The sequence below is a fragment of the Arvicola amphibius genome, chromosome 3 (genome assembly GCF_903992535.2).
Source record: "Arvicola amphibius chromosome 3, mArvAmp1.2, whole genome shotgun sequence".
Classification (NCBI taxonomy): Eukaryota; Metazoa; Chordata; class Mammalia; order Rodentia; family Cricetidae; genus Arvicola; species Arvicola amphibius.
The window spans coordinates 47,312,847-47,337,725 of NC_052049.1; the positions used below are offsets into that span (position 1 = coordinate 47,312,847).

The following is a 24,879-nucleotide window of genomic DNA, read 5'->3' on the forward strand; positions in this document are numbered from 1 at the left end:
TATAGGTAATTGCCCTTGTTTGGGAGGAGTTTTGGCTTCTTGTCATAAAGATGTTTACAGATCAGTCTTGTCATTCCTGGAATCCAAGAGAACTGCAGAAGGGAGTGAGTTAGCAGGAAAAATGTTTAAAAAAATGAAAGAGCCAGAAGGCATATGGTTAGAAACCAGGGGACGTGACTGGAGAGATGGCTCAGCTTTCAAAAGCCTTGTTGCTCTTCCAGAGGGCCTGGATTTGATTCCCAGCATTCACATCGCGGATAACGTCTGTAACTTCAGTTCCATGGGATCCGATGCCATATTCTGTAGCCCGCCCCAACTAGGCACGTACATAGTGCACAGACATTCAGGCAAAAACACCCACACACTTAAAATTTAAAAACAGACTCCCTAAACCGATGTATAACACATCCAGAACTTGTCGTTTTAACCGTTTGCAGAAATGGACCCCACAGTAGAAATCTTGGCGTCACCACTAAGTTAGTTTTTTAGCTACAAGTTCAGCTGCTCCGGTGCTCACACGGGCGGTCCTCAACCACACCAATATGCCTTTGCCTCCGAGGCTGCACGCGGTTTCCTTTATCCGTAGAGCGTTCCCCCATCGGCTGGCTAAACATTCCTGTTCTGGATGATTCCTCAGCTGTCTTCTCTTTAGAAGATACCCCTAGCCTTGTTCTCCTAGAGCCGGCACAGTAAGCTGGTGGGTACTATCCCTCCCCAGCTCCCTCATCTGGCAGGCGCTTCCCGCAGCCGCCGGAACGTTTTTTTGCGTGGCTCCAGCGCGCTGCGGAGGAATTTTGACAGCGCTCCCTGTCAACGCTTCCGGTGAGGGTCGTCTCCCCAGGGCCCGTGAGTGCACAGCTAGGGGCCTGCGCGGGCAGCACCGAGGCTTTGGAGGTTGGAGTGTAGACCGGAGGGACCTGGAGGAGAAGACCGAGGTGCGATGTCGGGGCTGGCCTCGGGGGGACCTGGAAGGCGGAGGGAGGGGCGTGTGCAGGGGGGGGCAACTTCCGCCTGCCCAGCCTGGCTGCAGGCCGAGGAAGGTTCTCGCTGCCTGGACTTACCGCATCCCTCTCTCTGCCCGTGTGTCCTGGAGCGAGCGTCCAGCACCAGAGCTGGTCATTTCTAAGAAACACGGGCAGGGATCGCCCTTGTCAATCATCCTCGTGCCAGGCAGGGTAAGGTGAGGCAGACTCTCGCCAGGTGCCATGCGCGCGGCGGCTCTCGTGTTTGCTGAAAGCGTTTCCAGCCCCTTCGACAGCAAACACTCCGTGGACTCCGTGGACCTACTTTTAGCTTTTCGGGGGGAAGGGGGATGGGTGTGGTGACTGAGATTCCAGGAACTGGATTAGTGTATCTGCAGTTTGGGGAGTTTTAACTCTTCCCCATTGTAAGAGTTTTAATTAAGTTGCCCTGTTAAATGCCCTTTTAAGAGCCAAAATTGGTGCAATTTTTATCTATTGGCTTTTATTTTCACAGAACGTCAAAGAATAATAAAGAGATAAATAATAAAAAGTAAATAGTATAATAAAATGTATATAAGCATAAAATAATATATAAAATGTAGTAAAAATAATAAAGAAAAATACAAAGTATTTTTGATGTGGTGGAACCACATTATAAAAGTTTAAAAGCAAGGTTATGCGAAGCGTGTGTGCACTCAATCCTATTTGTCCTGGGTTCACCGGCGTACTCCACTAGGCCCATCTCAAGCAGGATTTCCATTTTTAGTATTCGCATTAAGTGCAGAAAACAAGGTATCGGAATGTTGGTTTTTAGTCACTTTATTTCCTGCTCGAGTACATTCACCAGATAGATGGCCCCAAGATAGTGTTGAAATAGCTCATGTTGTGAAATACTGTCCCTTTAGGTTTTCAAGAGATGAAGGCTGTTAAATTGGGATAGAGGGAGACAAAGTGAAATAAAAGATAGGAGACAGGCATCTCCAGAAGCGGGATTATCCTTTATTCAGAGCAAGGGAAGGGTCATCAAGCTCTTTGTGGAAGTGGAGACTGCCCTGTGGCAGCTGGGCTTGAGAGGGAAAGGAGGGTATATCAGGGCGAGTGGTTCAGTGGATCATTTTCTGGCCTTACTTCTGCCCTTGCAGTTTCAGATAGGAACTGTCTGTGCTGGCAGTTAATCTTGGCATGGGGGCTTCTAGGCAAGCATTTGCCAGATAGATGTTTTTACCCTTTGTAGGCAAATTGTCAGGTTTTCTGAGACAAATGAATCTCTTACAGAGATAATAAAAGACTTCTAAATTAAGTGGGAAATAAACAGAATTTAAGTAATAACATTCGATTGTGGCAGGTTTCGGAAAAAAAAAAAAAAGTCCCTTGGAAGTAATTTCCAGCCCTCTAACCTATCAATAGATTCTAAATTCCAGAAGTCCATGTATAGGTCTAGATCTTTAGTGAGCAATTTTTTGGTGTGTGTTTCTTGTTTTTTCTGAGACAAAGTCAGCTATGTCTGTCACACACTGTCTTCAACATGGAGCTGGGCACACACCTTTAATCCCAGCACTTGGGAGACAAGAGGCAGACAGATTCTATGAGTTTGAGGCTAACCTGGTGTATATACTATGTAGCTAGCAGGGCTACATAGAGAGACCCTGTTTGAACGAAACAAAGTAGAGACCCTCCTGCTTCTGCCTCCTGAATGTGGGCCAGCTCACTCACCTCAGTTCTGTAGATTAAAAAAAAAGTTTCCAAGTCAAGTACTCATACCTGTAACCTCAGCACTTGGGAGGCTGAGTGAGTTCCCTCCTGCCCAGTAAGGCTACATAGTCTTAAACAGTCACCGCATTACCATGACCCCTCCATATGTATGTATATATTTTCTGTTTTTGGTGAAGATGTGTTGTGTGTGTATGGTTTATTTGTGTGTACCCTAGAAATTGATGTCTATTGTCTTTGTGTAGTTTACATCTTTTTTGAGATAGGGTCTCTTACTGAGCCTGGAGCATGTTGGTTTGCTAGACTGGGTGGCCATCAAGATCCTTTACCCTCCCCCCCATCCTGCCTCTGTCTCCTAGGGCAGGAATTACAGCTGTGTCTGTCTGTGAGTAGTGCTGAGGATAAGAGCTCAGGTCATTGAATCTGCAGGAACCTTCTTCCCCTTGAGACAAGGTCTCACACACCCCAAGCTGGCCTTGAACTCACCAAGACCCACCTGCTTCTGCCTTTCAAGATCTTTGATAAAAGGAGTTCATCACTGCCTTGAATTTGACACTTCTGTCTCCACTGAGTTACAAACCTGTGCCACCTTTCTCAAACTGAGGGCTTTGTGCATACTAGACAGTACTCTCTCAACTGAGCTACACCCCTAGCCTTTTTCTTTTCTGTAGAAACAATGTTATAAAAGGAGGATAAAGTATTGCTTGTAGTCCTCATTACCTTTGTCCTGGTGGTTGGTGTTAGAGGATATGCTTTTGTCCTTATAGGCATGTGGTGGGGAGGGAACCTCCCCCTGCAATCTAATGTCAATTTTTCACTTTTTTAAAAAGAGATTTATTTATTTATTACATATACAGTGTTCTGCTTACATGTATGCCTGCAGGCCAGAAGAGGGCACCAGATCTCATTACAGATGGTTGTGAGCCACCATGTGGTTGCTGGGAATTGAACTCAGGTCCTCTGGAAGAGCTGCCAGTGCTCTTAACCTCTGAGCCATCTCTCCAGCGCCCGCCCCCCCTTTTTGGAGATTGCATCTTGTTTTGTAGCCAGGCTGGCCTGGAGCTCATTGTGTGGGCCACACTGGTCTTAGACTTGCTGCTATCCTCCAGCCGAGATTATACTTGTGAGCTATCATCATCCCCAGCAATTTTGTCTTTAATTATTAAGGAAATAGATGTAATGTGAATATATATAGCAGAAGAGTCCAACTAATCTTAAATCTATCATGCAGATGAAATCATTTGTAATACTTACTATGTAGAGCAGACTGGCCCTCAAAATCATAGATCGGTGCTTTTGTCTGTGGAGTGCAGTGTTGAGATTAAAGGCATATACTACCATACCCATCTAATACTTATTGAATGATCAAAAAATTCCTTTTATATTTTTTCCTTTAATAGTTGAGATCATATTCCATATGTAATTTTGTGTCTCATTGAATTATGAGTTATAGCATTTACCAATTTATAAATGATAAATTTCTATTCTCCTACCCTGCCCCGAGACAGTTTCTCTGTGTAGCCCTGGTTGTCCTGGAACTGGATCTGTAGGACAGGCTGGCTTCAAACTCAGAGATCTGCCTGCCTCTGTCTGGGATTAAAGGTATACATCATCCCTGACTGGGTGATAAATTTCATTTTGCTTGAGAATTTTTTTTTCTGGTTTTTTGGGACAGGGTTTCTCTGTGTAACAGCCCTAGCTGTCCTGGAACTAGCTCTTGTAGACCAGGTTGGTCTCAAATTCACAGCGATCTGCTTGTCTCCTGAGTGTTGGGATTAAAGGTGTGTGCCACCACCACCTGGATAAATTTCATTTTAAAACATGTCCTGAGACAATTCAAGCTTACAAAAAGGAGAGAAAGAACAATGAATTGGTCTCTCAGCTGTAATAGTTGTTGATTATGGTTAATCTTATTCTTATTTCTCAGAATTCCTGTCAAGTGACATGTTCATGAAACAGTTTTTATTTTTTTACATGTTTCTTTTGTTTGTTTGTTTTTGCTTTTTTGTTTTTGTTTTTCAAGACAGGGTTTCTCTGAGCCTCTCCTGGAACTAGCTCTTGTAGACCGGGCTGACCTCAAACTCACAGAGATCCACCTGCCTCTGCCTCCTGAGGGCTGGGATTAAAGGCGTGTGCCACCACTGCCTGGCTAAAATGTTTTCTTATATTCTGATATTTTAACTTTGTCCTTAACTATCACATAATTAGATTCATTTTGTAATAACCATTTTTAGAAAACGTGTGGTTTGTTTACAGTGTTGAATAAGCACATATCATTACACAAGCATGGACGAAGAGCCCGAGAGAACTAAGCGGTGGGAAGGAGGCTACGAGAGAACCTGGTAGGTAGAGTGTAACCGTCGCATGCTGTGGACCTTGTCGCTTTCCCTTCCGCTTCAGTTCACAGGCACCTCATGGAGAACCGGATGGGTTACACATGGTAGACTTCTTTTGTGTAGCTTCTGCGTTAATCCCTTCGCACTCACTCCGTTTCTACCGCCTGTAGACAACTGTGAATCTGTGACCTATAGACTCACCTTTCTTGTACGTTTTATATAAATTTCAAAGCTCATGTATGTTTCTTTGTAATTGCTGTATAGTATCCCATGTACTATTCTGCTACATTTTTGTTTATACATTCAGCATTTGATGGTCATTTAGATCAGTTCCAGCTTTTGGCTATTGTGGATTGTACTGTTACAAAATTATATATACACATTTTTACACATTTTAATTTTTGGGGGTTAGTACTTTTAGCTTATCTTTTCAAACCAATAAATATCGATTACAGGGAAATTCTTAAAGAAGATGAAAGCGGATCACTTAAAGCCACGATAGAAGACATTCTCTTCAAGGCGAAGAGGAAAAGGTATGAGATGCCTCTGTGAAAGAGTTACAGGAGGGGAGATGGATTCCTGAAGCCTCCTGTCCGCTCCAGCCGTCTTTAACCCTTCCTTTTACCTGTGTGCTTAGTCGGAAGCTCATCCATAGTTGTCTGACCAGAGTAAAGAACTAGCAACTAGCCCTGCCCCCAGGAAAGTAGTTTTCAGAAATGGTCCGTGTGTATTCCAAATTTAATAATTCACTAAAAGGTACAGATTACTTGTTTTATTGGGTTTTTGGTAGCGTACGGTGTTGAAATGAAGTATTTTTTTTATGATTTTAACAGAGTGTTTGAGCACCATGGACAAGTCCGACTTGGAATGGTATGTTATGATTTTTTCCTTGACTTGTGCAGAACTAGTTTCTATCAGAGGAATATTCTGACTTGATACAATAAATGGTAAAACAACCACTTCTTAAAAATATATTTAAAATATATGGGATATTTGAATATTAAATGATATTTTTGCTTCTTCTCAAAAATGTACTTGGGAATTTCATTTGTATTTGGTAGATGCGCCACCTTTATGTGGTAGTAGACGGTTCGAGAACAATGGAGGATCAAGATTTAAAGCCCAATAGGCTGACTTGCACTTTAAAGGTAGAGTAAAACTATTTAAATCTGTGCTAAGTGTAGGGAAAGCATTTATATACACACATGTATATGTGTTTAAGGATGTAGGAAATGTTGTTTTGCTTTGTTTTTCCAACTAATAACAAATGCTAGCTATGTAGAAATGCTGCTAGGTCATTTTCTAAAGTGATTCTTTTACCCCAAGAACTAGTCTATAAATATGTTTTGAAATCTCCAACAATTTTTAAAAATTTTTTTTTTAAAAAAATATTTATTTATTATGTGTACAATATTCTGTCTGTGTGTATGTCTGCAGGCCAGAAGAGGGCACCAGACCTCATTACAGATGGTTGTGAGCCACCATGTGGTTGCTGGGAATTGAACTCAGGACTTTTGGAAGAGCAGGCAATGCTCTTAACCGCTGAGCCATCTCTCCAGCCCTCTCCAACAATTTTTAAAAATTATGTATGTACATTGGTGTTTTGTCTACATGTATATGTGTGTCGGATCCTCTGGACCTGGAGTTACAGACAGGTGTAAGCTGACATGTTGGTGCTGGAAATTGAACCCAGGTCCTCTGTAAGAGTAGCTAGTGTTCTTAACCACTGAGCCATCTCTCCAGCCCATTTTTTAAAAAATAACTATTTATTTATTTATTATGTATACAATATTCTGTCTATGTGTATGACTGCAGGCCAGAAGAGGGCACCAGACCTCATTACAGATGGTTGTGAGCCACCATGTGGTTGCTGGGAATCGAACTCAGGACCTTTGGAAGAGCAGGCAATGCTCTTAACCACTGAGCCATCTCTCCAGCCCATTTTTTTTTTTAAACAAAGATATGAGCTAGCAAGATGGCTCCAAATTGTTTGCAGTACAAGACTGACAACCTGAGTACCACTAGTTGCTCTTCCAGAGGACCCAGGCTCAATTTCCTGTGCCAATATGGCAGTTCATAACTGGCCATAACTTATTGTTTCAGGAATCCAGCACCATTTTCTGACCTCCACAGGCATCAGGCACACAGGTCATGCACAGGTACACATGCAGGCAAAACACCCATATACATAAAATAAAATAAAAATGGTGAAAGGAGAAAACTGACTAACTAGAAAGTTACCCTCTGACCTCCACATGTACACTATGGTTCTTTTTCTCTCTTTCTCTGTCTGTGTCTCTCTGAGACACACACACACACACACACACCATGATAATAAGAAATTAACTTGTTTTAAAAAAAGACTTGAAGCCATGAAATGGTGGCTCACACTGGTGGCATACACCTTTAATCCCAGCACTCAGGAGGCAGGCCAGCCTGGTCTGGTTTGAGACCAGAGTGAGTTCCAGGACAGCCAGGGCTATACAGATGAATCCTGTCTGAGAAAACAAAAACAAGATCGAAAAAACAAAACAAAATAAAAGACTTGAATAAGTAATTGTTTTGGTTTATTATTTCCCTAAATCACTGGTTCTTAACTTTCCTAATGGTCTTAGGTGACCTCTGTGAAAGTGTCATTTGCCCCAAACAGGTCACAACCCTCAGGTTGAGAACCGCTTTCTTGAGGCCTCTTATCCCCTGCCTCCCCAAAAGATTTTTATTCTCCCTTGACTTTTGAATCTGTGTTTTCAATTTAACAGATTAGATTAACAATATTCTAACTTATTTATTTAGGTTTTTCCAGACAGAGTTTCTGTGAGGTCCTGGCCGTCCTAGAGCTAATTATGTAGAACAGACTCAGAGATCTGTTAGTTAGGGCTGCGCAGTGAAACACCGTCTCACCAACACCTTCTATCTCTTAAAAAAGTGCTGCTTAATAAATAGATTCTACAGAATATTGAAATGTTCTTTATTGTTGTTATTTTGCCTTTATATAATATTTCCTTTTAATTTTCTTTTAACAGTTGTTGGAATACTTTGTAGAAGAATATTTTGATCAAAATCCTATTAGTCAGGTATGTAGATAAATGGTAGGATTCAAAACTAGATTCCCTGCTGCCAAATATAGTTTATTTTCAGAAGATGAGGCATATATTTTATGAGGTATTAAGGAAACCAGATCATGTGCCTGTTTTTGGTGTACTTGATAGTGAAGAACAAGCTAGTTCAGGGTTAGACATGTGCTGGGTTAATAGTGTGTAGTCAGTTCATACCCAAATTGTCAGAAACACCATGAGGAAAAAGTTCATGTGTGTTCCTTGTTTCTTTTGCAGTTACTAATTGATAGTTCATGTATTTCTTTATGAAGAGAAAATAATTTGTTATATTAAAATAATTATTTTTTGTTTTCATTTTGAGATTGGAATAATTATAACTAAGAGTAAAAGAGCTGAAAAACTGACTGAACTCTCAGGTATGTATAAAAGTATCTTTACAAGGCTCACGGACTTTCTTACCTAACTCTGTAATCTTCCCGTGTGGCTTGCTGATAAAGTGAAACTTTCCTCTGCATTTTAGGTGAACAACTTACTGTCTTTTTATTGAACTCTTGGGACTTACTGTTAATTGTTTCAAATTGAGTTCTGAAGTGTTGGATGATTGCACTGAAATACACATTCTTATCCTGAAAATAATAAGTTAGCCTAATTGTTAGCAATTCTTAAAATTAATATAATGTTGAAATTAAATGTCTAATTAAGAAAGCAAAAATTATAAAAATTGAATTGGGCTATTTATGAATAGCTATAGAAGTGGCTCAGAGTGCTTGTTCTTTCAGGGGATCTGAGTTTAGTTCTCAGCACTCACATAGGGACTCCCAACTGTTACTCCAGTTCCAGGGGATCTGACACCCTTTTCTGACCACATGTGCAGGTGAAACTGTCATACACATAAGTAAATAAATAAAAATTTAAAAAATTAGTGGCAGTTTCTTTTGCCTTTATTATACATGTTGTTACAAATTTGTATCACTGTTTTTTTGTAAAATATACTATCCCTTAAATTAGGTTCTCAGTCTTTTCTGTTAGTACACATAAGGAGATGGCGTACTTTGTTCACTAATAGTTCTTCCTCTAGCCACAAGGAATCAAATGTACATTTGCCAAAAGTGTGCCAGGAAATCAGCTGACAATAATCCCCACTAAATAGTCCTAGAGAATGTTAGGGATGTAGCTTAATAAATAAGACCCTGGGTTTGAATACCAATACCATAAGAAGCAAAACCAGGGGCAGGAGAGATGGCTTAGTAGTTAAGAGCATTGGCTGCTCTTCCAGAGGATCCAAGTTCAATTGCTAGCACCCACATTGGCCCATAATCATCTGTAACTCCAGTTCTTGCAGATGTGATGTTGTCTTCTGGTTTGTAGGGACACCAGGCATACACATGGTGCATAGATATACGTGTAGCCAAAACAGCCATTCACATGAAAAAAAAAAAAAACCCAAAAAACAAAAATGCAAACCAACTCAAAGTAATTTCACTGCAAAAAGGAAATTGGAATATATTCAAAAGTGGACTGATTTCTCATGTAATGTTTCTAGGGATGCCAACTTTGTCTGACTTTTTTCCCTTAAGAGAAGTGTTTTAATAACCCTAAATTTGTATGGCCAGTGTAGTCCATAGCTTCAGTGTAACTTCAGTAGGATTCCTATTGGCCTTACTCCTGATTTGTGTATCCAACAGCTGTTTGAGCAGCCAGGGAGATGAAATGTTTTGTTGGTTGGCTTAGATTACATGCTGTGCCCAAACAGAATGGGAGGTCAGCATCATGGACTCAATAGGATTATCATGTGATTGAGGAAGAAGTGTTCCTCTAAGGAAGAAGATAAGTCAACTTTCTTTTCTTTCTCTCCTGGCCTCATGTTCACAGCAGTATTCTATAGATGCCATGAGTGCACATGTTGAAAGATGACGTATCCTTTAGAGATCATAATAAGCCTCCTGGACAACTTCTCCCCTTACAGTCAGACCATTGCTGTAAGCCACACTGACACTGAGGTGCTCTGCATTTCCCCCGTGCCAACCAAACTGGATTTATTAATATATTGTGTGGGATGGTAGTGGGGACAGCAAATGGAGAACCAGGAGGTCTGGGTCTGGGTGTTGTTGGTACTCCTACCGCTAGGTAGGTCTGTGTCTTTCAACACATCATTTCACCTGTTTGAATTTTGTTAGAAAATGAAAGTAAACAGTTTATACGAGAAAAGACCAAAACCATTTCAAAAATAAGTCAGGTGCTATGCAGACCTGTATTCCCAATACTCAGGAGACTGAGACAGAAGAATTACAAGTTCCAGGCCACCTGGATTAGTGAGTTTGAAGTTCTCCTGAGCTGTGTAATAGGATCTAGTCTCAGGTCCTTAAAACACAGCAAAGCAAAGCAGGAAAAGGTGGGAAAGCCTAGCAGTTACCTGTGAGTTGGCCAAGGTGGTGTCGTGGTGCTTTGTGTCAGCTGTTGTAGAGTCACTGGTGGGGCATAGACAGTTCACAGTCTTACAAGCCTCTCAGATGCTGCAGAAGCAATGCGGCTGCTTATTGGTTGAATCCTCCTTGTGTAGGTCTTTGTGAAAGCTTGTTTTCTTCCCCCAAGAAAAATAAGGAATTATGATATTTTTATATGAATATTTACTTCACTGATATAAATTTATATCTCCTTGGAATTAATCTTTTATGTCAATAATCTTTCTAGAAACTTTTTTTTACTGTTGTTTTTTGACACTATGAAGCCTAGGCTGGCTTAGAACCTGCAATCCTCCTGCTTTCAGAGATGCTTAAATATGAAAATACTGATCTTACAAATGATAAAATATAGGGATACTAAGAATAAAAAATAAGCCAGGTAGTGGTGGTGCATGCCTTTAATCCCAGCACTCAGGAGGCAGAGGCAGGGGGATCTCTGAGTTCGAGGCCAGCCTGGTCTACAGAGCTAATTCCAGGACAGCTAGGGCTACACAGAAAAACCCTGTCTTGAAAAACCAAAAAAAAAAAAAAAAAAAAAAAATATTCACTATAGGTTAATATTAATTTTAAATGTATATTAATGGATAAAGATTTTTATCTCTATAAAGTAAAATATATAGTAATATATGTGAATAAATAATACACACACACACACACACATATATTCTTTTCAGTATGAAACGAAACTGTCTACCAGATATCTCTGATAAAAATGTAAACTGATAGAAATCAAAGGCATTCTGTTCTTTAAAATCATAAATTTGTAGTTTGGAAACAACATGCTTTTTAATATTTATATAGAGAATTTTATTGAAAGTTATTTTATTTTACTTTAGGAAACCCAAGGAAACACATAACATCTTTGAAGAAAGCTGTAGATATGACCTGCAGTGGAGAACCATCTCTCTATAATTCCTTAAGCATGGCTATGCAAACCCTGAAGTTAGTATTTTAAAATTTATTTTGTTTTTGAATATGTGTCTGTGTATGTATATGTGTGTGTGTACATGAGTACAGCATGCCAGAAGAGAGTGTCAGATCCCTTGGAATGGAGTTACAGGCATTTGTAAACTGCCCAACATGGCTGCTGAGACTTGAGCTTTGTGCCTCTGCAGGAACATATCTTCTTGTAGTTGCTGAGCTATTTCTCCAGGCCCCATTTCTTTCTTTGTTTCTTCCTTCCTTTTTTGCTCCTTATCTTCGCCTTTCCCTTCTTCTCCTTACCCTTCCTTCCTTTCTCAAGATAGTATTTTCCCATGTTGCCCAGGCTGCCCTCCAGCTTGCTGTGTATCTGAGGATGACCTGAACTCCTGATTCTTCTGTCTCCACCTCCTCAATGCTGAGATTACAGGCATGCACAACCGTAGCCAGTTTATATTGTTATTTATAATTGTTTCAGAATTTTTTTCTGTGAGTTGTATTGGGTTTCATGAAGCCTGTTTCAACAAGAGTTAAGTAGGAAAAAATCTGAAATGTCATGTATGATGTTTATTTTGATGTTGCTTATTTTTAATTTATATTTTATCAGTTAAAAATGTATCTGCAATGGATTTAGAAAAATACAACGAAATTCACAGTAGTGTACAAGAGTTTGAACTATATAGTAAGACTGTTGAGAGAGAGATTGAAATTAGAATTTTTTTCTTTTTCTTGTTTTTTTGAGACATGGTTTCTTTGTGTAGTCCTAGCTGTCCTAGAACTCACTCTGTAGACCAGGTTGGCCTTGGTCTCAGAGATCCGTCTGCCTCTGCCTTCTGAAATTTAGAATTGAATACCAAATAATAATTGTGAATTGACTATAACTTTTTTTAACATTTATTACCTCATTTTGTAGCTTAGATGTATAAACCATATGTATTCCTCATTTTGGATGAATTTTTAGCTAGTATAATTTGTTTGATTTTCTGTAATGTATCTTTGCCTCTCTTTATAGACATATGCCTGGACATACAAGTAGAGAAGTACTAATTATCTTTAGTAGCCTGACAACCTGTGATCCGTCTAATATTTATGATCTCATCAAGGTAGGACCTCAACTGAAGCTAGACACTAAAGAAAATGTTGTAGTAAATTTATCACTAGTTTTCAGAACACTATTTTTCAAAGTTATTATTCATAAATACTTTTCTTTTTCTTATGAAATATTTTATCTTTCTGGATCTTATGAAGACCCTGAAGGCAGCTAAAATCAGAGTGTCTGTTATTGGATTGTCTGCAGAGGTTCGAGTTTGCACTGTGCTTGCTCGTGAAACTGGTGGTATATATCTTCATTCTCCAATAATTATAGTTACTATGTAAGAAAAAATTTATTAATTAAGTAGGATGTTTTGCACTATTAAACTGAAACCATTTTATGTCTGTAGTTGAGAATATAGCTGTAATCTTAAGCATATTGATTTTACTAAGCAAACACTTAAAATGCACGGAACTTTCAGTAGGTCAGTGTTTAGAGTTATAGCTTTCAAAAGCTATAAACTTTGTAAAGACTGTAGCTTGACTTTAATTTTAGTTACTATTATGCCTAGAGAATTTGATTGAGAAATTTATTTCAATTATTTTTAAATGATAATTTGCTTAAAATGGTTATGAAATGTATATTTTCACATGATGAGACTTCCATAGACTGACAGAGAAGCTCTTGTCTTTATAACTGCTGTGTTTTGCTTTTGCTTGTTAGGCACATACCATGTTATTTTAGATGAAACCCATTACAAAGAGTTGTTAACACATCATGTTAGCCCTCCTCCTGCCAGCTCAAGCTCCGAATGCTCACTCATTCGTATGGGTACGTGTTTCTTCTGTGTCGGTTTACGTGTTTGCCTTTGGTTCAAACTAAGCATTCTGCTTTCATTTGTGCAAGTTATCATTTTAACATTTAAGATTTTTCTTACTTAAATCCTTTATAATAAAAAATTGCATGCTGAAGTGTGTTTATAAAATGAAGAGAATTGATAGTTACCTATAGTCATGTCATATGAAAACACTTCTGGCCTTCTTTTTTTAGCTAGGAAGGTACAAAGGTGTTTTATTTAATGAAAAGTACTTGTAAAAAATTTCTTAAATAAGTTACAAAATCTTTATTATATAATCAAAGTATGTCATACAAACTGCAAAGACGAAAGTTGGCAATGAGTACACCAAGTTACTCATTGATTCTCCCTCCCCCCAGGAAACAGGAAATGATTGGTCATAAAAATGATCATTTAATGCTTTTTGTTTTCTTTCTTTCTTTCTTTTTCTTTTCTTTTTTTTTTTTTTTTTTTTTTTTGAGACAGGGTTTCTCTATATAGCTAGCCCTGGCTGGCCTGCTTCAAACTCATTGATATCTGCCTGCTTCTTCCTCCGATGTGCTGGGTTTAAAGGTGTACATCACTATGCCTGGCATTTATAAGAATTTTTTGCTTTTATTTTCTAAAAAATTTATAATGAACACGTTATATTTGATGTTTTTAGAAGGTCTACATATATTTTTTTAAACATTAAAAAAGAATCTCCTTGCTTAATTTGCCTTTTTAAAATACCAGTGAAATGAAATGGTTTTCTACCTTTGTTTTGGCTGTATTTGTGAACTAGTAACTTCTTTTTCCTGTGGGTATTTTTTCTTCTGTTGTTTTTGTTTTTGTAAACTATGTTAATATATACTTAACTGTGTGTTGGAAAGATTGAGAGATTGAGTTAATATAGATGAAGCATTTAGAAATTTTTTCGTGTAAAGTGTATTTTAGATTTGCTAATTTATATATATGGGTACTTTATCTGCATGTACATCTGGATACCAGAAGATGGCATCAGACAGTTGTGAACTACCATGTGGGTTCTGGGAATTGAACTCAGGACTTTTGGAATAGCAGTGAGTGCTCTTAACCACTGAGCCATCTCTTCAGCCCTAGAATAAATTTTATTTTTATGTGCATTGGTATTTTGCCTGCATGTGTGTCAGTGTGAAGGCACCAGATTCCCTGGAACTGGAGTTACAGAATTGCTGGGAATTGAGCCCAGTTCCTCAGCCAGTATTCTTAACTGCTGAATCATCTCTCCAGCTCCTAGAATAATTCATGATGTAAATATTTAGTATATTTTTCAGTGATATGTTTGCCAGTCTTTTAAATTTAGTGATATATTTTTTACTCCATTTGAAATTTATTATTTAACTTATAGTTTATTTGAAATACTTTCTCTTCATGTATCTAATGCAAATAATTGACCTTACTTTAAAACAAAAACTCTCTATGATGCTCACACTGGCCTCAAATTCCAGGGTTCATGAAATCTTCCTGCCTTCGCCTCCTAAGTAGCTGGAACTGCTGGTGTGTTGTATTGCACTACCCTTGCTGTTTTTTGTGCATTTGTTTAACTATTTTGTGATGCTGGAGATTAAACCTCAGGCCTTGTACATACTAAATACATGCCATACATACTTAAGTTTTTCTTAAGTTTGTTTTTATTTGTAGATCCATTTTTCAGTTTTTTGTAATGATCTCTCTTGCTCTCATCTTTCTGGTTTCTGCTTTTCCTAAATTTGTATTCAAATTTTTAAATTATATATGGAAAGTAAATTAAATGAAAAGTTTGTGCATTTCAAAAAATTATTAATATTTTGAGAATTTCACGCACATATGCAAAATACAATTTATTTGGTGATATTTATGTCCTATTCTTCCACTAATTTCTTCCATATCTATTCCCTTAAATTTCAAAAATTTAAAATTTAAAACAAATATGTACTTAAAGAGAAACTATATCATGTAATGTATATTTATTTCTATTAGGAGCTATATAAAATGTGTGAACCGTTTCTTTTTAGATGCAGTATTAGTAAATTAAAATATAGATATACATTTTGGAATGTGAGGTCATATGTGTAGCTAGATCATTTCCCTTTTCCTCTACTTTTTCTTATACCTTTGAATTAGAGTTTCATCATTTTATGATTGGCAGATATGTACCTGAGAGGTAGGAAAGAGCTTTCATACAACTTTGTTGATTTCCTAGTAGGACTATTTTTAGATTCATAGTTCTAAAATTCTGTTCTTTGTCCATAAAAAGAAATTAATACTTTAATTTTTTTTTTAATTTATAAAGGATTTCCTCAGCATACCGTTGCTTCTTTGTCTGATCAGGATGCAAAACCATCCTTCAGCATGGCGTAAGTAGAGAGCAATTGTCAATGATATTTTAGCATTCAAAATTTATTCCTCTAAGTTTTAGCTTAGATAGAAGGTCTTAAAACACAATGATTTTTATAAACTAATAACATGTACATGGCCATAAAAAGAAATGATCCTCTTGTATATGTGTATCCTATGATAGTCGGGATATATTACTAAATAAAATGGCAAGGCTGGGTGGTGGTGGCGCATGCCTTTAATCCCAGCACTCGGGAGGCAGAGGCAGGCGGATCTCTGAGTTCGAGGCCAGCCTGGTCTACAAGAGCTAGTTCCAGGACAGGCTCTAAAAGCTACAGAGAAACCCTGTCTCGAAAACAAAACAAAACAGACAAAGACAAGGTAGAAATGTATACTACATTACCAGTCATCTTATTAAAGGTGGGGAGGGATACTGGCTCACACCTGTAATTCCAGGACTCAGGGAGACTGAGGCAAGATGATAGTGTTTACTTTGAGGTCACTCTGGTCTGTAGAATGAGATCCTGTGTCAAAAAGCCATAAAGAATAAATAAAATAAAAATGCAGATATGAGTAAATGTATATACTTGTTTATTCTAAGGATAAAAATTAATAGTGGGAATAGAAATTAAAAATACCGTTAACCTTGGTGGGTGCTTGGGTAACTTAGGGAGGCTCTTCTCAGAATAAAAAGGGAAAGGAAGGTTGGATAGAGCTAAATGCTTAACTATTCTGCATAAGACTGCACAAAGGACATTTGATAGAGCCCATAGTAATGGGGTCACATTAGGATAGTGGCTGATCTAGACCAGACAAGTGATACTAAAAACAAATTTTGAGTAGATCAGTAAGTATCTCAATTACTTTGTTCTAAAGCAAAGCTCTGAATGTTAATGGAGAAAAAAGTTAGCACCCAGAACAGCACAATTTATAGTATCTGAGAGCATGCAGAAATGACTGTGCTGATGTATTGTCATATGCCAGCCAGCACTTGGGGATGAGATAGGAGGATCATGGCAAATTTAAGGCTAGCTTGGGTTGTAAAGAAAACTGGGAAGAGAGGGAAGGAATAAAGGAGAGGGTGGGAAGGAGGCAGGGAAATTGGTGGTGGTGGTAGGGATTTCCCTAGAGAGAGAATATGAGATAATGAGAAAAGATACAGATAAAGAAAAAACAAAGAATGGAAAACACTAGAATCAGGAGATGACTATTAAAATAGCCAATGTAAATACACTTTATAATTCTCTAAGCGAAAGAGAACTTGACAATGTATTGAAAGACTTCTAGAAATGAAATCAAACTTCTAGAAATGAGGAATATAATGTCTGTGATGAAAAGTGCATTGGAGGGCCTGAAGAGATGGCTCAGTGGTTAAGAGCACATAACTTTCCTCCACAGGACCAAAGTTTGGTTCCTAGTACCTACATTGGGCAGCCCACAGCTGCCGGTAGCTCCAGGTCTGGGGGATCTAACACCTCTGGTCTCTGAAGGCACCTGTTCTCATGTGCACATACCCATTCACAGACATACACATACACACGAAATTAAAAATAAAATAAATCTTAAGAAAAGCACAGTGGTTGGTATGAACAGAGTAGTTAGTGCAGCAGAAAGGAAAAAAAAAAAACGATGAATTCAGAGACAGCAAGAGAAACTTCAAAATAAAGACAGAAAAAAGTCAAGCGTTAGTGAGCAATGATACATACATGTTTTCAAGTAAAATTTTACTCATTTATCTAATTCATATTTTTTAAGACCTGATCTCATTATGTAGCCCTGGCTGGCCTAGAACTCACTGTTAGACCAGGCTGGCCTTGAACTCACAGATCTCTGCCTGCCTTTGTCTTCTGAGTGCTGGGATTGAGTTACATACTTTCTTTAGCTTTTTTCACCTTTTAAAAATAACTGTTTTCTCCCACAGGCATTTGGATAATAGCACTGAGCCAGGACTTACATTGGGAGGCTATTTCTGCCCACAGTGTCGAGCAAAGTACTGTGAGCTTCCTGTTGAATGTAAAATATGTGGTAAGAGCTCCACTATTTTTCACTCAATACATTGGTGTTGAGTGACTTCCTATCTATATATCTGCTAAAATAAACATAGAGTCCTGCTTATTATGAATTTAATTTGTACATAGAAAGTAGAAGTAATCCACTTCTAAGAATAAACATATCATTATAGATGTTTCCTTATTCTCTTTCTGATAAGTATATTTTTTAAAAGCATCTTAATAGACAATTTTGGGCTCTTAGTATTATATATAAATAGAATAAGGAATTAATATAATTCTAAGACCTTTCATTTTTAAGTAAGCAAATTGTTTTCTAAGAGGGGGGTTGCATTTAGTGACAGAATAAATTCTATCCTGGAATCTTTTTTTATGGCTACAGGTAAAAAACACTCAAGGTCCTAAAAATACTGAGTGCTGAGTGTGTAGCATAGTGTCAGGTTTTTAGTGTGTGTGAAGCCCTAGATTTGATTCCTCACTAGAAAAATAGAAATAAAAACACTTGAAAATACCTTTTCTAAGTGTGTTGTTTGACTTTTCAGCTATTATCTTAATGAGGTTGTGCTTATTATTTCTGTCTTTATGCATCAGGTCTTACTTTGGTGTCTGCTCCTCACTTGGCACGATCTTACCATCATTTATTTCCTTTGGATGCTTTTCAAGAAATTTCTCTAGAAGAATATAATGGAGAAAGGTATATGAGTTTTGATTAATTTTTATGTTACAGTTGTAAACTAATATTTGAAACAGTTACTACCTAAAGTTATATTAATTTGTGCAGAACAACATCTAATATAGAAAATGACATGTAGAGTTCTCTGTGTTTCTAGAAATCTGTTTATTGTAGTTGAGAGTGATGTTGTACTGTTTGGGGGGAGTAGGGGTTGGGTGGGGCCTAGAAAAATGGCTCAGCGTTTAGGAGCGTGTACTGCTCATGGAGAGGACCCTGATTGGGTTCCCAGCACCTTGGAGCTGCCTGTACTTCCAGCTCTAGGAGATTCTAAGTGTTCTATCCTACATGGGCATCTGCACTCACCTGCATATATATACCCATACATATACATAATTAAAATTAATCTTTTCTCTTTTTTGGTTTTTTGAGACAGGGTTTCTCTGTAACTTTAGAGTCTGTTCTAGAACTCACTCTGTAGACCAGGCTGGCCCCAAACTCACAGAGATCCGCCTGCTTCTGCCTCCTGAGTCCTGGGATTAAACACATGCACCACCATTGCCAGCTAATATGGCTGTTTTGTAATAAATTCTGAGAACCTGTGGGCAGGGTTGATGCTATGCATTGATTTTAGGGCCTTGTACCTGCTGAGGTTGTATTCTACCACTGAGGTATATGAGGTGTATACCAGCCCCAGTTCCAAGAACTCTTACCTCTTTTTTTTTTTAATGTTTAAATGCTGTGTGTTTTCAAATTTTAAACAACAGATACAACATTAAATTAAAATTACGTCAGCTAAACATAAGCCTCAGTCATTCAAGACTGTCTCTGGATCTTTTTCTTTTTGCAAATGTGTGGGGTCATACTTTGTAAGTAATTGTTTTTTTTTTTTTTTTTTTTTTGTTTTTCAAGACAGGGTTTCTCTGTAGCTTTGGAGCCTGTCTTGGAACTAGCTCTTGTAGATCAGGCTAGCCTCGAACTCACAGAGATTTGCCTGCCTCTGCTGGAATTAAAAGCGTACGCCACCACTGCCCGGCATAATTGCTTTTTAAAATTGTTTTTATTGAGCTACACATATTTCTCCATTCCCCTTCCTTCCTCCCCTAAACTCTTAACTCTTACAACCAGTCCTGGAAAACAAAGCCACAGGCATCCATTATATGTAACAAATTCCTTGGTGCCCTCTAGGATTCTCTGCTATTCACTGTATTTTGGAGAACTGAAAAATAATAATTCAAATATTTTCTGTAGGGATCAAATTCTCATAAAATTTTAGTTCAGAAAGCATGTGTTTATTTAATCATAATGAAAATAATAACTAAGCTTTGGGTTATGTGATGACCTGGGACATATTGTATAATTTTTCTTGTTGTTCTGAGGAATTATAAACAGGGTTTATTAGATATACTGCAAGGGACACAGACTAGACTATAACAAGAGTTCCGTAACCCATACTATATGTTTAAAAGAACTATTGACTTCTTTTTTTTTTTTTTTCCTCAACTATTGACTTCTTAAAATGCTCCCTAAAAGTCATGTGTAAATACAATTACTTATTAAGGGATTCTAGGTTCTAAGATTTTGCTAAGTCATTTTATTTATTTATTTATTTATTTATTAGATTTTATTTATTATTTTTTAACATAGGGATATTTTGTCTGCCTGTATGCTTACAGGCTAGAAGAGGGTATCAGATTCCATTATAGATGGTTGTGAGCCACCATGTGGTTGCTGGGAATTGAACTCAGGACCTCTAGAAGAGCAGTCAGTGCCCTTAACCACTTAGCTACCTCTCCAGCCCGCTAAATTACTTTAATGAGTGAGAGCAAGTAATGATTGCCAAACTTTTTTTTTCCCCCAGGTTTTGTTATGGATGTCAAGGGGAATTGAAAGACCAACATGTAAGTTCATTGGCTTTATCAGCATTAAGTAATACATTAGAAATATTGAGACAGTGACACTGTAATAAGTTGTAAATAGATTGGTGAGGGTCAGGCTTGTATCAGGTTGTTCCCTATAAGACAATAAGAAGAAAGAGTTAAAATGGGAACAAAGTGGTTTAAATAAGTCTGTCATTCTCATTCTCACTTACTGCAGGGGATTTTAATACCGGTGCTTCAGGTTTTCAAGCTAAAGCACCTTTACTTTAGAAATATTGTACTATTATACTTTAGGATCTATTATAATTTATTTTGAAATTAGAACTATGGTTCATAAACAAAACATTGTGCTAATAAGAAAATACTTTAAACTTTTTTTTTTCTGATGACAGAGCCAGGTGTAGTGGCATGTGCCTATAATTTCAGCTATTGGGATGGTAAGGCCAAGAAATACTTGAGCTAAGAATTCAAGGTCACCCTGGGCAGCATAGTGAACTGTCATCTTAAGACATAGCAGAGTTTAGAGCTGAGCTCACAGGCTTGTGCTCCCATGTCCTGCTTGCTTTCACAAATAGGTACCATAGCAAGTGTATAATAAGTGTATAATGTCATAGCTGTTCGTTCAGGAGGCTGAGGCAGGAGGGTCTGAAGTTTAGGACCAATGTGGGTAATGTAGTCCCATTTCTCAAAAATAAATAAGTAATAATAAAGAAAACAAGTAGAAAGAGAAATGTTTTTTTTTTCTTTTCATTAAATTTTATACCCTTAGTACCAGTGGAGCAGGTCAGTGGTAGAGCACCTACCCATCATCCATCAAAGCCCTGGCTTTGAAGCCCTGCACCGAACAAAAAGGGTTTGCATTTTCTTTGTCATTAGTAGCTTTGTTCTCACCAGAACCATGTTAAAAAATCATTTGGTGGTATTAAAATTTATTATTATTATTGCGTGTGAGAGTATAATGTATATGTAAGAGTGTGAGCACATGTGCCAAGTGCATGTGTGGAGGTCAGAGGACAACTTCTGGGAGCCATTTTTCTCCTACAGTTCTTATATGGGTTTTGGGGATCAAATTCAGGTTTGCATGGTGCTTTATGCTTTGAGCTCCATCCATCCATCCATCCATCCATCCATCCATCCATCCATCTATCTTTAAATAAACAAGTACAACCTTCTCTGTCCATATAATGCTATGTATGTATGTTTTCTGAGCTGACCACTAGTCCTGGATAGCCCATTGGGAAGACCATTTCTCCCACTCTCAGTGTTCCGTGGTTGCTTATAGTTCTTTGTGTTGTTGGGTTGATGTGCCATGGTCTTTCCTACATTCATGTTAGCATGTCTTCAGGTGTCCTTGTTCAGCTAATGTTTAGTCAGTCACATTAGTGAGACTTCATGGGTGTAGCTTTTTTAAACATTTCTAGGAGATAGAATCTCACAACATACTCTCTGTTCCTCTGGCTCTTAGAATCTTTCTATGCTCTCTTTTGCAATGATTCCTGAACCTTAGGTGTAGGAGTTGTATTGTATCAGTTGGGATTGGGTTCCATAACTCTGCATTTTGATTGGTTGTGGTTTTCTGTAATGGTCTCTTATCTGTTGCAGAGAGAAGTTTTTATAGCTGGAGAGTTCTCTGTCCTGCCTGATCCTATTGGACCGGTTTCTCTCCCGTCTCTGGTCTCCACAGCCACTTACAAAATAATCATTTGGAGGCTTAATATTAATTATAACTATTTGTTGGTCAATGGTTCAGGCTTCTTACTGGCTAGCTCTGCATATAAATTAACCCATTTCTAATAATCTGTGCATCGCCACGTGTCCCATGGCTTACCAGTAATGTTCTGGCATCTTACTCCTCCTATGACTGCTGGCATCTCCACAACTCCTCCTTTTTCCCTGTCTCTCTGCTTGGATTTCTCATCTAGCTGCATTCTGCCCTACCAGAGGCCAAAGCAGCTTCTTTTTTAACCAGTGGTAATAAAACATATTTACAGCATACAGAGGGGCATCCCACATCATGTTTCCTTGATGATGTTTCCAATTATCTGTGGATATAAGGACAAATATTTAGAATTAGTTAGTGTTTTTGCTAGTTTAGTAAGCTGGTGATTGTATATTCTCCTCCAAGATTTAACTAACTCTGGTAGACTACGTTTCTAGTACCAGGCATAATTTCTCTCTTGTTGAGTGGCCCTTAAATCCAATTAGAGAGCTGTTGATTACTACTAAAGTATGCATGCTACTATTACACCTTAGGGCTGTCGTGCCTTGCTGGTTATTCTTGCATCGCTGGGTAGGACTGTTGGTTCTTAACAGTGCCATGAAAACTGGGTTGCTGAGGATTAGCCATCATGCTACCAGAAGGTGCTCCATTGTCAGTTTTACTATACTTTTTTTTTTTTTTTTTTTTTTTTTGGTTTTTCGAGACAGGGGTTTTCCATTGTCAGTTTTAAAGAACACATCTTAGTGATTTGGAATCTGTTGTTGCCCTAGAAATCTTAGACCAAAGTGCAAGGATCCCCATATGTAATGTTGACAAAATAATGTATTTTTTATATGTCTTATATGTTTCATTTGACATACTCTTTGTTTTTGTGCTTTGCTTTTTTGAGATAGGATCTTGTAGCCCAGGCTGGCTTGGACCTTGATTCATAGGCTAGGATGACTTTGAGTTTGTGATCTTCCTGCCTCCACTTCCCAAGTGCTTTAATTATAGGTGTGTATCTACCCTCCTTCCCAGATGTTTGCCGTATTCCTTAAAGGTTTAATGGGGGAATATAGCTTTTGTAATTGAGAGTTCATTCCCTAAGAATAACTAATCTGTAGTAAGTTTTTGTGCTTTTCTTTTTATTTTAATTGTCAGATGCATTCAAATCTAGTACTGGTTTTAGATTCATGTGTCTTCCCCAAGCTGTAATTTAAAAGCAAGTAATTGTGACTGTCCTATAATAGAATAGACTTTAAGGTCTCAAAACAGAGTAGCTCCTTACTCCTAAGGGCCAACGAGGAAAATATGTATTAGATTTGAGAAAACTAATGTATTTAATACATTGGAAGTAATACAGTGTATAGGTATGTAGGAAAAATTGATAAGACTAGAGAGCAAGGCTTCAAATGACTTCTGGCTATGCTGCACTTAACTTTTGGAAACTAGCTTGGTTCATTCACTTTTCTCCTTTTCATTGCAGGTCTATGTTTGCACAGTGTGCCGAAACGTTTTCTGTGTGGATTGTGATGTTTTTGTTCATGACTCTCTCCACTGTTGTCCTGGCTGTATTCATAAGATCCCAACTCCTGCAGGTATTTGATTCCAACATGTAGGACACACCCTGAGTGGGTTAAGAAAGCCTGTAACTTAAATAAAATGATTCTTTGAATAAATCAATTCTCTAATTAAAACATGAAAACACTTTGAAAGAAGAATCTGACTTAAGAAACTTTTTGCTATGAAAGAATATTTTTATTTATATTCTATCAGAAATATGTATATAAATTCAATTAATTTTGTTTTATTTTGAGTCTTATTTTCAGTTTAACTCAGTATTATATATAAATTACTTACAGTGATTAATGTCATAGTCTCAATTTTTTGTTTTTAGATTTTTATTTAAATGTTTGTGTGAGTGTATACATGAGTTTATGTTCATTATAACGTGTGTAGATGCCCACAGGGGTTAGAAGAGGGGTCAGATCTCCTGGAATTGGAGTTAAAAGGCATCTGTAAACTGCGCAGTGTGGGTACTGGGAACCAAACCCAGGTCCCGTGCAAGAGCAGCAAGTGCTTTAATCACTGAGCCATCTCTCCAGCTCCAGAGTATGTTCTTGAAGTAAAAAAAAAAAAACATGCACACAGACAGACAGACAGACAGAGACACACACACACACACACACACACACACACATATGTGTTCAGAGTCATACTAAATGTACCAAGGTAATTGATGTTTCTCTCTCAGGATTCATATTCATTGAGGCTAGACTCAGATTCTTTTTTAAAAATTTATTTTGTTTTATGTATATTGGCTTTTGCCTGCATGTATGTCTGTGTGAGGGTATAAGAAGCCCTGGAACTGGAGTTACAGACAGGTGTGAACTGCCATGTGGGTGCTGGGAATTTGTGGTGATTTGAAAGAAAATGGCCCCCAAAGGGAGTGGCACTATTAGGAGGTATGGTCTTGTTTGAGTAGGTGTGGCCTTTTTAGAGGAAGTGTGTCACTGTGGAGGTGGGCTTTGAGGCCTCATATATGCTTGAGTCATAGCCAGTGAGATAGTTCACTTCCTGTTGCCTTTGGATCAAGATGTAAGGACTCTGAGCTCCAGCACAATGTCTGCCTGTGTACTGACCCCTCCCCCCCCCCATGATGATAATGAACTAAACCTCTGAACTGTAAACCAGCCCCAGTTAAATGTTTTCTTTATAAGCATTGCCTTGGTCATGGTGTCTCTTTGAATTGAACCCCGGTCCTCTCGAAGAACATTTTGCTCTACTGATTGTTTTGTGTGGAACCGATTTCTGTTACAGATAACCTGGTAACTATCTTTTTTCCTTGTCAACAGAGCTGTTAGCTACTTGTAAGACATAGTTCTAGCACTGTCAGAGTATTCTCTACCCCTACTCCATACTTAGAAAGGCCTTGAATGTCTCCTCTTGAAGTCACCAGAGCTAGCCAC

General features: G+C 38.0%; 1 protein-coding gene across 4 annotated transcripts in view; it reads left to right on the forward strand.

Moving 5' to 3' along the window:
• Nucleotides 1-790: 790 nt before the first annotated feature.
• LOC119808869 (general transcription factor IIH subunit 2) overlaps nt 791-24,879 on the forward strand; it is a 101,621-nt gene continuing 77,532 nt past the window's right edge. For 3 of the 4 annotated variants that reach the window (XM_038321367.1, XM_038321371.2, XM_038321373.2), the window contains exons 1-3: nt 18,254-18,355; nt 20,193-20,232; nt 23,397-23,508. In XM_038321367.1, the coding sequence (XP_038177295.1) occupies nt 20,231-20,232; nt 23,397-23,508 (114 nt within the window). In that variant the 5' untranslated portion in view covers nt 18,254-18,355; nt 20,193-20,230. Of the gene's footprint in view, nt 936-4,928; nt 5,015-5,463; nt 5,542-5,841; nt 5,879-6,069; nt 6,157-8,031; nt 8,083-8,425; nt 8,481-11,362; nt 11,469-12,459; nt 12,551-12,695; nt 12,784-13,203; nt 13,312-15,608; nt 15,673-17,573; nt 17,678-18,252; nt 18,356-20,192; nt 20,233-23,396; nt 23,509-24,879 lie in introns of those variants that run through there. The other variant, XM_038321374.1, reaches the window with a different exon arrangement.